An 11,605-nucleotide genomic window follows, 5' to 3' on the forward strand; every position below is an offset into this window, starting at 1 on the left:
TAAATCTCAAGCGTGTCACCCTTTTGCACAAATGTTGTGAAATATGAAGAAGAGTTGGTTTGTAACAAACTAAAACAGGACTGGGAATGTTGCTTTTATTAAGTCCAGTTTTTTTTAAATTTCAGAACAGTGCTACTGCCTTGAAACACCTCTCTCCCCCCCCCCAATTAAGGGCTGGGCCCAAACAGGTTCATAAGTAAAGAGCTGTTCTTGGATGCTGGCTCACCCCGTTTCCTTCCTGATTTCCCATTAGGGATTGTGGGGTGTTGACCTGTGGCCGCTGCTGCAGGCTGCCCAGAGAGCTGTTTCAAATTGCCCTCTTGGGAGGAGGGGGTGCGGCCTCTCCACTTCTGGTGCCCTCCCACCCACTGGAATGTAGGAGTGGGCAGTCCCAACAAGCCTGGCAGCAGCTGCACATTGCTTCCCACAGCCTTCGGGGCGCAAACGGGGGCTTTCTAACGCAGAGACCCCCACGGATTGTCTGGGTGTTTGTGTCACCTGGAGGTCCTTCAGCAGGAACCTCAGAAGCAGTCGGTTTTCTCCTCTCCCCAGCGCTGCCCTGCAGGCCTGTTTTCCGAGGAGAGACTTTTGGCATAGGAAATCAATAAATTATTTTGTTCTTTTATCACTTAGTATTTTTTTTTAGTTACAGCACATTCTTCGCACTGGAAATTTCAGGAATACAAGAAATAAAAGTTGAAAAATTGGTTGAATGCGGTCGCTTTTCTTTTTCCAAAATGCATGACTGGCAGGGAACGGAAGCCATGTGCCGCTGAAAGAGCTTGGCGTCAGGCTCAATTCTGGCACAGCGTTTGCCGACAGTGTCCCTCTCTCAAAAGTTGCGCTTTTCAAGACTGTTGACGAGATGTGACGGTGGGCTTGGCTGAGGGAAGAAATCCAGACCCTGGAGCCAGCGGGACTGAACTAAACCGCCTGCCTCAGTTCCCTTCAGTGTTCCAAGAAGCAACAAAGGCACCTTCAGGCATCACAGTTGCTCTGAATTCACGTACGCAAGCTGGACTCCCAATAACGTGGTCAGAAACCTGAATTTCTGTGGGTTTCTGTTGGCATTTCAGGTGGAGATCTGAGCATTTCAAATTTCCGGCGTTTTACACTTCATCTTGTCTTGTTAGTTCAAACGTTGTACACCTCGTGCATTGGTGAGCTTAGTCTTGGGGTTCCATCCGTCTGTAGATTTTCTCCTTCTTCCCTTCCTGCTTTGCAGCGAAACGGGCCAAGACGAACAGATAGTCGCTCAGCCTGGATACAAGGAAGAAAAGAATCACCCTCCATCTGTGGGCAGCGGGCCTCGTTTGCCTCTTTAAACACAAGAGATCCAAGTTACCTGTTTAAATACTTGGCCACGTTTGCATCCGCTTCTCCCGCTTTCACCAAAGGAACGACACTGTGAAGGCATAAGGAGACAAAAGGCCCAAACGTCATGATAACACAAATCAACCGACGTTTACAAAAGGAAAACTTTAGTGACCGTCCAGATCAGGAATCCTGCTGACACAACTCTGTGCCTGCCCTACCTCAAACACAGGTGTCTTAATTTGTGAGTTTTGCTTGGACGGTGACAATTTAGGTGATGGCTTCCTCTGTCTCTCCCATGGCGGCATTAATTCTAAACCCACAAATCCAGCCAGGGTCTCCTGAAGCACTTTTTAGATGCTTCCCATGTGCCTTTACTCTAAAACCTGCCTCCAGGGTCTTGCCGACAGAACAGACCCGTCCCTTACCGCCTCTCGGCTCTGCGACACACGGCTCGGGAGAGATGGAGCACAGCGCTGCTTTTTCCACCAGACTGAAACGATACAAGCACAAGATGCACAAAAGTCTATTTGCTTGGCCCAAGATCATGGGGTTTAGTGGCTCACTAAGGAAGACCCCTGTGGCTGCCTGTCCTTTTTTTATTTTTATGTAGGATGCAAAGGCAGGGTGATCCTGGCAGGGGAAAACTCTAAGGGTTTCTAGAGGCCTAAGTCCAGTGATTATATCCTGACTCCGGGACTGAAGGCATGGAAAAGCACACAAGGATCTTACCGGTAAAATGAAGGACGTGAGCGGTGGAAGCTGATCTGAGTATTTGTCTATCCAGCTTTCCAACTCCAGCACAGGTTTCTCACTGAAGGATGTTCGCCCTGAAGAGGAGGAGGAGGAGGAGGCCAGTCACACAAGGTGGGCCTGGAGGAAAGCCACTGGCTGAAGGCCTTGGCAAAGCCTCAAGCCCCTTGGAACATGTCCAGGACGTTTTCCCCTCTCCCACGGAGAGTCCTGCATTTATCTGCCAAGCCTGACTCCAAGGTGTCAAATCAAAAGCAGGCTGCCCTCACCCGGGGACCCTGCAAGCCTCTGAATTTCAAGGAAGAAAAGTGGGCTGTCAGTGCAATCAATGAAACATCCCACAGGAGTTGTCTAGCTTTCACCCCTCAGCAGAAAGGAGAGGCAACTCGTTTGAAAAGCCTCTTCCTTACAAACCCCCAGCTTCGCAGAGTCCTACTTACTTATGTGAGACTCCCTGGCTGAAGAGATGGGCGTTGCCACATTAGAGCCGGCATCTTGCAGCACACACTGGACCTAAGAGGGGAAGTGTCAAGACAACAACACATTTGGAGCAAAGAAAGGTGCCATCACCTGGAAGGCAGGCCTCTGGTTATGCGCCTCTCAGAATAAGAGAGGACTAACAGCTTGACCCAGATAAAAAGGATGATTTCTAAGAGGTTTTACACAGCCAACTAGAGCAGAGCCGGTTTATTTCTCACCTTGTGAAGTTCTTCCACAAACGCGTGGCCACTTTCGCTGCCAAATTCAGCACTTAAGCTGCAGCAAAAAATAAAAATGGACTCGGTCTCCAGTTGTGACTCCCCCCTCCGCCATGGAAAAGGTTTACCTTTAGTAATATGCAAGAACTATTAAGCCAGTCTCAAATCTATGGAACTCTCACATTTTTTTAAAAACAATCTATAGAGCTGGTGTGTTCCGAGAATGCCGGTTACTTTTAGATTATTTCTTTGCAAGATTTGCATTTCTAATTCAAAGCCAAATGTTGCCTGCTCCTGCCTAAAGTGCAAAGCCCCAATTGCTGGCCAAGAATACTTGATGGGAGTAGAAGGAGGCAACACCTTTATCTGAAATATTTTGGCATAAAGGCTCAAATCAGTCTTGCAGTTACCCTATAGCCGAACTCAGTTCATCCAGGGTTCCCAAAGCATCGAAGACCTGATCATCTTTGGCTCTCCTCTCCCCGGTGAAGGTGCTGGAAAACCCTTTAAATCCAACAAAAGACAGAAAGTGGGGAGTCGGCTGAGAACGGGAGGCCCCGGGGCTTATTAAGGCCGGGGGGGCCTCCTGCTTAATTATTGGGCAATCGCGGGTTGGGGGGCTACCTTTGTCTCCCGTCTTGGTGTAGATCTTGGGGGCTCCGCTGCTTTTCCCGGGCTGGGAATCCGGCCTGCGGGAGAGGGAAGACGGGGCGGGGGAAGAAGGCAGCGATCTCAGGGGAGAAGGGCGGCCCGTCTTGGGGGTCCCGCAAAGTCCTTCCCACCCATCACCCACCCACCCCGGCCGTGCTGCCACCGACCCTCCCCACGCATTTCGCGGGATCCGCGTCTCGGGCTGCGAACGCGCCCGCCGCACGCCCGGCTGCAACCTCGCCGCGGACCCCGCGCGCCTCCTCACCCGGGCTCCGGCTCTCGACCGGCTGCCCGGCTCCTCGCCCCGCAGCGGGCGGCCGCCACTCGCCCCAGGAGGGCTCGCCCGCCCCGCCAGCCCGCGCCAGCCATGCTCGGGGGACAAGGGCGAAGCGCCCGGCCAAGTTTGTCCCCTCTCGGCGGCCGTCGCAGCCGCCGCCGGCTTTTGATTGGACGCGATGTTGCGGGGAGTGGCCAATCGGGGGAAGGAAAGGCGGCGCCACTATAGTCCGATTGGGCGGGGGCGGCGCAGCGGCCACGCCCCTTCGGAATGTTCGCCTCACCTGGAGCGGCGGCAGGGACAGGTGAGGGTCTCCCGCGCCGGCCCAGCATGCATTGCGCGGAAAGCCCCCCCACCTCCACCCCCGAGGGGGCAAGGTAGAGTGCCTCGGGCCGAGGAGGCTCAGGGGCCCCGAGTGGAGCGGCGGGGCGGGTGGGCGGCGGCCGCTGTGCCCCCCTTGGACGGACGGCGCGTTTCTCTCGGCAGGGAGGCGATGTGGAAGCGGAGCCTGGTGGTTTCCGCCCCGGGGAAGGTGATCCTGCACGGCGAGCATGCCGTGGTGCACGGGAAGGTAGGGCCGCGCTTTCCCCGGAGGGCCCCCACCGCCTGCGGGGTCCTGGCCGGCTTGTGCTCTGCGCCCCAAGGGGCGGGGAAGGCCGGGCTCTGGCGGTCAGCCAGCCGAGGGAGGAGGAGGGCCTTCTCGTACTTGTCAGTACTTTATGTTCATTATTCATTTAATTCGTTAAATAATTAGCCCCAGAATGGTCACTGAGGACTAACACCTTGCGGCTTTCCTCTGATGCTCCCGGCCGCAGGTGGCTCTGGCGACTGCCCTGGACTTGCGAACTTTCCTTCGGATGACTCCGCGCCAGGATGGGAAGCTCTCCCTGCAGTTGCCTAACCTCGGGAGCAGATCGAGCTGGGAGGCTGCTGAGCTCCAGCCCCTGCTGGCAGCGCTTTCAGGTAGGCCCAAGGCGCCTTTGCGGACTTCCACCTTCCTGCCCTCCACCTGGATCCAGGGGGAGCCCCTCAGCCACCGGGGAAGGGGCTGGTTTGCATCCAGAAAAGCAGCAAGGGGCAGCCTCTCGTCCTCCTCTCCTGCTGCCCTCGGTCTACGGTGTTTCGCTTTCTTCGCGGAGCTCCCAAAATCAGCTTTATCTTAAAGCTTTTGGTTTGTGGCCCCAGAGAACAGTGCACAGGGCTAGGTTTTCCATTGACTCCTGGGCCTGTTAACTCCCTCTGAGAGCCTCTCAGCTGTTTCATGAGAGCATCTGATTGTCTTTACCTTGCAATCGGGCTGCGTGCTTTCAAAATTGTATCAGTCAAACTCTGCCCCTAGAGAAACTGATCTGTGACTTGTTACTGGTGTTACCCTGATGCATTTAAAATAATTAGAGAGGGTTGTTCAAACCCTTTCCGGGCATAGAAGGTGATGTTTCCTGCTGTTTGTTCTCTCCTCAGCTGAACTACCTGAAGCGCAGCCGCCCAGCGCTGAACAAGTGGAGAAGCTGAAAACATTTGCAGGGGGCGATAACGGACACGAAGCAGTCCAGAGTGTAGCTGCTGCAGCCTTTCTTTATTTGTACTTAACTGTGGCATCTAAATATGGGTAAGACTATGGGTCTGACCTTTGCTGTGTGGCTCTTTTGCTCCTGGCAGTCAGGATTGCCAAACCTGTCTTGCCAATTTCCACATGAAGAATTTGGAGGCGTTGATTGAGAGTGTGGAGCCACCCTGCCCTCCTCTGGGAATGTCAGGAGGGTTTAGTGAATGTGTAGATGTCTGTTAATAGGGATCCTAAAGAACATGCAGTACAAGATAGATTGGGGTACAGCAAACTAAGGTTGACAGTGAAAGACAACAGAGGAAAAATAATGTTTTATTATTGCATGAATTTAAAATCAGGCTGCAGATTATATCTATTTTAAAAAAAAACCTCAGGAAACTAGGAGTGGGCAACCTATAACACTTCTTACAGACTACTTGTTTCTAAGGCAGCACATCTAGAAAAACCACAGGAGAAAATAAGCAAAGGAAAGACCGGTTCTGTGGTCCTGTTGTGACTCATCATGAAACATGCAGAGACTATTTAATTCTGCTCAGTGTGAGGAAAGTAAGGAGTGAAATTGCAAAACTTAATTTTTGCCGTGTTCTTATCTTTCAGGGTTCTGCCATCTGTCGACATCTTGGTCTGGTCTGAGCTGCCCACCGGCGCTGGGTTAGGCTCCAGCGCAGCGTATTCGGTCTGCCTGGCAGGGGCCTTGCTTTCTGGATGCGGCGCCATCAGCTATCCTCTGCAGGAAGGCCAAGAAGTAGCTAGGTAGGAAGTGGGAAAGAGAGGAGCTGGGAAATGGTTTCCACCTGTCCAGGTAGGACCAGGCATGTGTTATGGCAGCTTTTTGTCATCTTAAAGCTCTTCATTTGGCTTAAGGAGAGGATTCCAGTTCTAGGGACCCAGGTGCATTTTTCAGCCTGTCCAGTTTAAAGGACCAGAAGCAGCAGGTCAAAGGAGGACCAGGAGGGCTGCTAAAAGGGGGTGGGGACAGGGTGATCTCGACTGAGGCCTCTTCTGCTCTTCCAGATGGACCGAGGAGGAGCTGGACATGATCAACAGGTTGGCCTTCCGAGGAGAGCAAGTGATCCACGGGAATCCTTCTGGAGTGGACAATGCTGTGAGCACATGGGGTTGGTGTTCTCTTTCCTTCTTTTGCATTTCTGAACTAGCTCAGGCGCAGTAAGGGGATGTTGCCCCTCTCTTAGGTGCTGTACTGGCTGCCGAAGGGAACCACCTTAAATGTTCCTTATGATTCCAGGAAGGGATTTTGGCTCCTGTAGGCCCCAGGGCCTCCTTTCTCTTGGTTTGTGGTAAAGGAATAAATGGCCAGGTGTTTTCCTCTTGCTAGTTCAGGTGAAATTGAGCAATTTTGCAGAATATGGAAAGAGGAAACTTCCCGGGGAATTATTATTTTTTCCTTCTTTCCCAAACGTTTAGGTGGAGCCTTGAGGTATATTTCAGGAAAACTCTCTGCACTGAAAAGGTGAGGTTCGTTTGAGCATCAGTGTTCAGTTTTAACAAGAATTGGTGGCTTTATAAAATCATTTTTTAAGATTGAGTTGTATTTTTTAGCATGATCGTATGTCTTGTATTTCCTTCACAAAAAGATAGTTTTCTTCAATGTTTTGACCTACAGAATGATCGATGTGTTAAAAAGCTTTGATTTAAAAACACTGAAAAACCTTGATAGGCTGATTAATTTCTTCAGGCAGAAGGGCAGAGCCTAGCAGCCGCCCACGGATCTCACTCTGGGTCTGAGGTCCCACGTTGCCAAGGCGGCCTTCGGCAAGCAAGCATCCCATTGGAGAGTTTGCCTGCTGAACGTTGCCAGGGCTCAGAAAAGAGATTGCCAGAGAGGCCTCGGCGGCAGCTCCCCCCCCTTCCCCCCACTTTCCGCCAGCTTGGCCTAATCGGACTTCATTAGAATCTTTCGCAGGGCGTGAAATTGCTCTATTAGCAGCTAATGTTAGACACCAGTTATTCTGTTGGCAGTTATTAGAAAACAAAGTTATTTTGGGTTGGAAAATGTGGGCCTTGGTTGGGTCGTTTGGAGAGCGCTTATGACACGCCAAGCTAATTCTGACTAAAACGTGGCTCTAATTGGCGATTAAGCTCAGCTAGCGACGGTCCCTTTCTGGAGCGACAGTGGCTGGGCAGCATTCGCAGAAGTGAAGGCTACCAGGTGCTTCAGTCATCCTGGGGAGGGGGACGATGGGGCTTGTAATTCCAGCTGCCTGCAGTGGAGATGCTTGTGGGAAAAGACAAGAGGCAAAATCCTCAGCCATCTCCCAGGCTGCAAACCTCCAGGTCCTATAGGGAAAATAAAAGCCATACCTTCCTCCTTTGGCTGTGCCTGATGGGTCTGCATTCTTAGTTATTGCGTAGCAATTCGCAGACTGTTGAATTGGTTTTTAAGAGTCTTTTTCTTTCCAGGGTGCCCACTTTACGGATTTTACTGACTAACACTAAAGTTCCACGCAGCACCAAGATCCTGGTTGCCGGGGTTAAAGACAAGCTCCTGAAGGTACCTCTTCTTCTGGTTCCTCTCCGAGGCTTTGTGACTGCCCAGAATTTATAGCTGATGATATGTCAAAATACGTTAAGGTTTGGAGAGAATGATCTGGAGAGGGGCGGTATAAGAAGCGCAGCTTGGCGGAGTGTCAGTAAGCAGGAGACGGGTGTTCTGTTTCAGGGTGTTTAAGATGGTCACCAAGAGTTCTTTAAAACAGCATTGCTTGGGTCTCTGACCCTTGACCTTCTGGGCATCATTTTAGCCAAATATTCTTTGCAGCTCTGCCTAAATAGGCCATTCATGAGGGTCCCTTTCTTGCTAACTTTAATAGGTGTTTTTTAAAAAGTAAATCCTATAACCCTGCCAAGATAGCTTAAATACTAATAAGACTTCTTTCAGATTCTTTATGCTTTTTATTTTTGCTGTTCCTCTCTCTCTCTTTCTCTCTCTCTCTCTCCCCTGGCCCATCATTTTTCCTCCTGCAGTTTCCCACTATCATGGAGCCGATGCTCACTTCCATAGACGCAATTTCTCGGGAATGCGAAGGTATTCTTGAGGCAATGACTGAAGAGCCATTGCAAGAACACTACTCCAGGCTGGAGGTAAGCCCTTATCTCTATTCCTTCCTTTGTCCTCATACCATGAGGACTAGGACCCCGCTTTTAAAACAGGAAAAAAAACAGGCTAAGGTTTTTTGGCACACTCAGTTCTGTTCCCTCCTTGAGCTACACGCGTCTTTTCTCATCCGTGTCTCTGCTTTTTTTTCCAGGACTTGGTGGACATCAACCAGCATCTCCTCAATGGCATCGGGGTCGGCCACTCCCTGCTGGACCGCGTCTGCCAGGTCACTTCCTCCCATGGGCTGCATAGCAAACTGACCGGGGCTGGGGGAGGCGGTTGCGCCATCACTTTGCTGAGACCAGGTGAGTCCTCCCCAGCTGGCTTTTGTCTTCCTTTGCCCAGGCTTCCTTCTTGCTCTTGAATTCTCTGTTTTTTGTGGGTAGGTTGAGTTCATAATCAAGCGTGTAAGCGAAGGAGCCCTACAGATGTGTTGCAGTACAGCTGTTGGGGGCACTTTGGCTTTCAGCCGTAGGTGCTGCTTTCAGTGGCTTATGGGTCTCCTTTGGCTGCTGCTTCTGGGTGCTGGTCATTCTCAACCGCTCGGTAACCGAGTCTGCTGTTTGGTGTGTCTAACTGGGGGGCACCGTCTCTTGGCAGGCACCGCTCCTTCGGCAGTGGAAGGCGCCATCCGAGACCTGACCCTCTGCGGGTTTGAGTGCTGGGAGACGGTCATTGGGGCGCCTGGCGTGAGCGCACACAGCCTGCCGGGCCTGAAAGTGGAAGCGCAGAAGGCTTTGACGGGCAGCTGACGGTGGCCATGAAGACCGAGTCTTCCTCCGCCTGGGACCTGCCTTGACTTGGAGGGGACATCCAAGGCGACCTGGTGGGACTCGCCTGGTCAGTTTGGGAAGGGGGCAGGTCTACTCTGTGGGAGTGGGGACTGCAGAAGCAGCAGGGGGCCGAGCGGCAGGTAGCCATGGCCTTCCTAGCCCCTCCCCTGCCGTTGACGTGGCTCTACTGCTAACAGAGGGGTCTTTGGGCACACTTGTGTAAATCCTTCCTTGCACCTTTTGCACGCTGCCAGGTCTAAACTCACTCCTTAGCGGCTTTCCCACAATACCAGCTCCTCTTAGCCCCCCCCCCAATTGACGAGGCCTGGCAAGTTTGCTTTGGGAATGTGAGCTATTAACTGTCTCTCTTCTGATTTGTCTCTAATTTTTAACGCTTCCTGGGAAATATTCCGAACAGGGCATTGTTGCGTTCCCTGGCCTGTGGGTGGCTGAGGGTGCAGGTTCCCCCGTTAATGAGGTGCTCAGTGGCTTGAAACCGAACGAAAAAGGTGGCTTTTAAATCGCCTTGTAACAGGCATGTTTCTCTCAGGGCTGGGTTTTTTCCCCTTAATTGTATTTGGTGAGTTAATCAACTGGAGCCTTGGGCCCCAGTGGGGTTGCAGGGGACGCCCTTTACGGGGTTCTGAATAAAGGCTGGTTTCAAAGATGGCTCTTCTGACCACGGCTTTTGTGTCGGGACTTCCTTCAGTCCTGGGCTGTGGGGTCTTCCCAGCCACAGCCACTGCGGGGGTCCGTGGGGCGCTCTGCGCGAGGTTTCTCAGCGGGCGCAGATCCTTTTCTGACCAGCAGAGGGCGCCAGAGACCAACTTACTGTGGGAGCTGCAGCTGGGGGGCTCCCTTGATCCTGGGTGGTGGGTGAGGGTGGCTCCTCCCCATGGCCAACAGGGTCCCACCCCTGAAGCAGAGACCTGCCGGCCGGCTGGGAGGGTCTCCGCTGGTTCTCTCGGGCAGGGGACTGACTGTTCTTGCAGCTGGGCAGGGCCAGTTTTTCTCAAGCATCACTCTTCACCTGGGGAGCTTTGCGGAGGGAAGACTAGCAATCCTCCCCATTGGCTCCTAATGGCCGGAGCAGCCCAGGATGGCGGGAGAGCAAAAGGACCGTGAAGGAGCAGCGGAAAGCCGGCCTCACCTCCGGGAGGGAAAAGCTGGCAGAGCCAGGCCGGGTTTGGCAGCCCCTGGCAGAGATCAATTGTGCAGGGATGCAGGAATGCAGATCAGTGAGACCATCTGCTCCGGAAAGCTGTTTAATTTTGGGAGAGGGGCCCAACTGAGGCTAGCTGCCAGAGGCAGCCAGAAAAACACTGGCTGGTAACCCAATGGGATGTGGGGGGGGACAGGTTATCAAAACAGTCAAGGGTCGGACTTTGCCCACCTCCTGCCTTGAGGCAAAGCCTGAAAAATAAGAGATACAGCTAAACAGGTGCACTTCAAAGGCTGAAAACCTTCAACTCTCCAGTTGGGCTCATTGGCATCAGTGGGGCTTCTGGATCAGCGGGTTGCCCAGCGCTCCGAGGCCAGCAGCCTCCCGGGCCTGATGCTGGGCTGACTTCACTCCCGTGGAGGGTGAGGGATGACAAGGCAACTCGGCAGAGAAGCCAAAGCGTTGCCATTAACCGTGAGGCTATTTATACCCTTCCCAATTATTTGCTCAGCTACTTTAAAAATGCATAACCTTCCTTTCGGTTTAAAGGTAATTTTCAGCTACGTGCCAATAAATGCATCAAAAGTGTAAAAAAAAAAAGACCCTGTAGCACTGAATAATTGAGCAACAGGCTGGTAAGGAGAGTTGTATTAAAATCAGTCTTAACTCTTAATGAACAAGCTGGGCAAATGACGTTGTTTTTACATAACCCGTGAAACCATGTTCCACTGCCAAGAGGATAGGGGAGCAGTCTTCCCCCTCCAGCAGAAGCTGGCTGGATTGGGGGGGGGGGCGCAGCCCATCTGGTTGGACCGGCTGAGTTGTTTTCTGTTCTGGTAGGACTCAACCAGAGCAGCCCAGCACAGGGGTGCTGCTCTGCTCCTCGTCCTGCCCCTTTGGGGGTCCTTCCTGCCTTGGGCCCCACCACAGCACCCTTTCAATCCTGAGGGGGGGTCCCTTCTGCCTTCCCCCGGAGTGGCAGGTGTGGGAGAGCCAGGCTGGGCAGATGGTTTTATGCTCCACGTCAGCAGTGGCTGCTTTCCGCTCGGTTGAATAGATGCTTGGGAGACAATGGCGTTGGGGGAGATAAGAGGAGAAAAAAGGGGTCAGGATGGAAAATGTCAAAGCAGGAACTGAAAGGCAGGCCTCTCTCTAAGATCCCGGGGAGGCTGGCCGAGAGAGTGTGGCCCCCTCCCAAAGATTGCAGCGCTCACGGCAGTTTGATCTCTACTTCTTAATCCTGCTTTGGGGGGGTGGAGGGAAAACGGCTCCATCAGTGGAAAACAATGTCT

At 52.6% G+C, this 11,605-nt stretch overlaps 2 protein-coding genes across 2 annotated transcripts; one reads left to right on the forward strand and one right to left on the reverse strand.

Annotated features, from left to right (window-relative positions):
• Nucleotides 1-165: 165 nt before the first annotated feature.
• On the reverse strand, nucleotides 166-4,029 carry MMAB (metabolism of cobalamin associated B). Its single transcript, XM_015815762.1, has 9 exons — nucleotides 3,977-4,029; nucleotides 3,390-3,454; nucleotides 3,176-3,269; nucleotides 2,766-2,823; nucleotides 2,508-2,580; nucleotides 2,047-2,144; nucleotides 1,743-1,807; nucleotides 1,346-1,405; nucleotides 166-1,260 (listed from the first exon to the last, which is right to left on the reverse strand). Exons 1-9 carry the CDS (start codon nucleotides 4,027-4,029, stop codon nucleotides 1,167-1,169), a joined length of 660 nt encoding a protein of 219 aa, XP_015671248.1. The 3' UTR covers nucleotides 166-1,166.
• MVK (mevalonate kinase) lies at nucleotides 3,980-9,192 on the forward strand. The gene is made up of 11 exons (XM_015815794.1): nucleotides 3,980-3,997; nucleotides 4,180-4,264; nucleotides 4,509-4,656; nucleotides 5,155-5,302; nucleotides 5,858-6,013; nucleotides 6,275-6,378; nucleotides 6,686-6,731; nucleotides 7,682-7,772; nucleotides 8,246-8,362; nucleotides 8,530-8,683; nucleotides 8,979-9,192. Exons 2-11 carry the CDS (start codon nucleotides 4,187-4,189, stop codon nucleotides 9,128-9,130), a joined length of 1,194 nt encoding a protein of 397 aa, XP_015671280.1. The 5' UTR covers nucleotides 3,980-3,997; nucleotides 4,180-4,186; the 3' UTR covers nucleotides 9,131-9,192.
• Nucleotides 9,193-11,605: the final 2,413 nt, after the last annotated feature.

Source organism: Protobothrops mucrosquamatus, unplaced genomic scaffold, assembly GCF_001527695.2.
Source record: "Protobothrops mucrosquamatus isolate PMUCROS unplaced genomic scaffold, P.Mucros_1.0 scaffold374, whole genome shotgun sequence".
Classification (NCBI taxonomy): Eukaryota; Metazoa; Chordata; class Lepidosauria; order Squamata; family Viperidae; genus Protobothrops; species Protobothrops mucrosquamatus.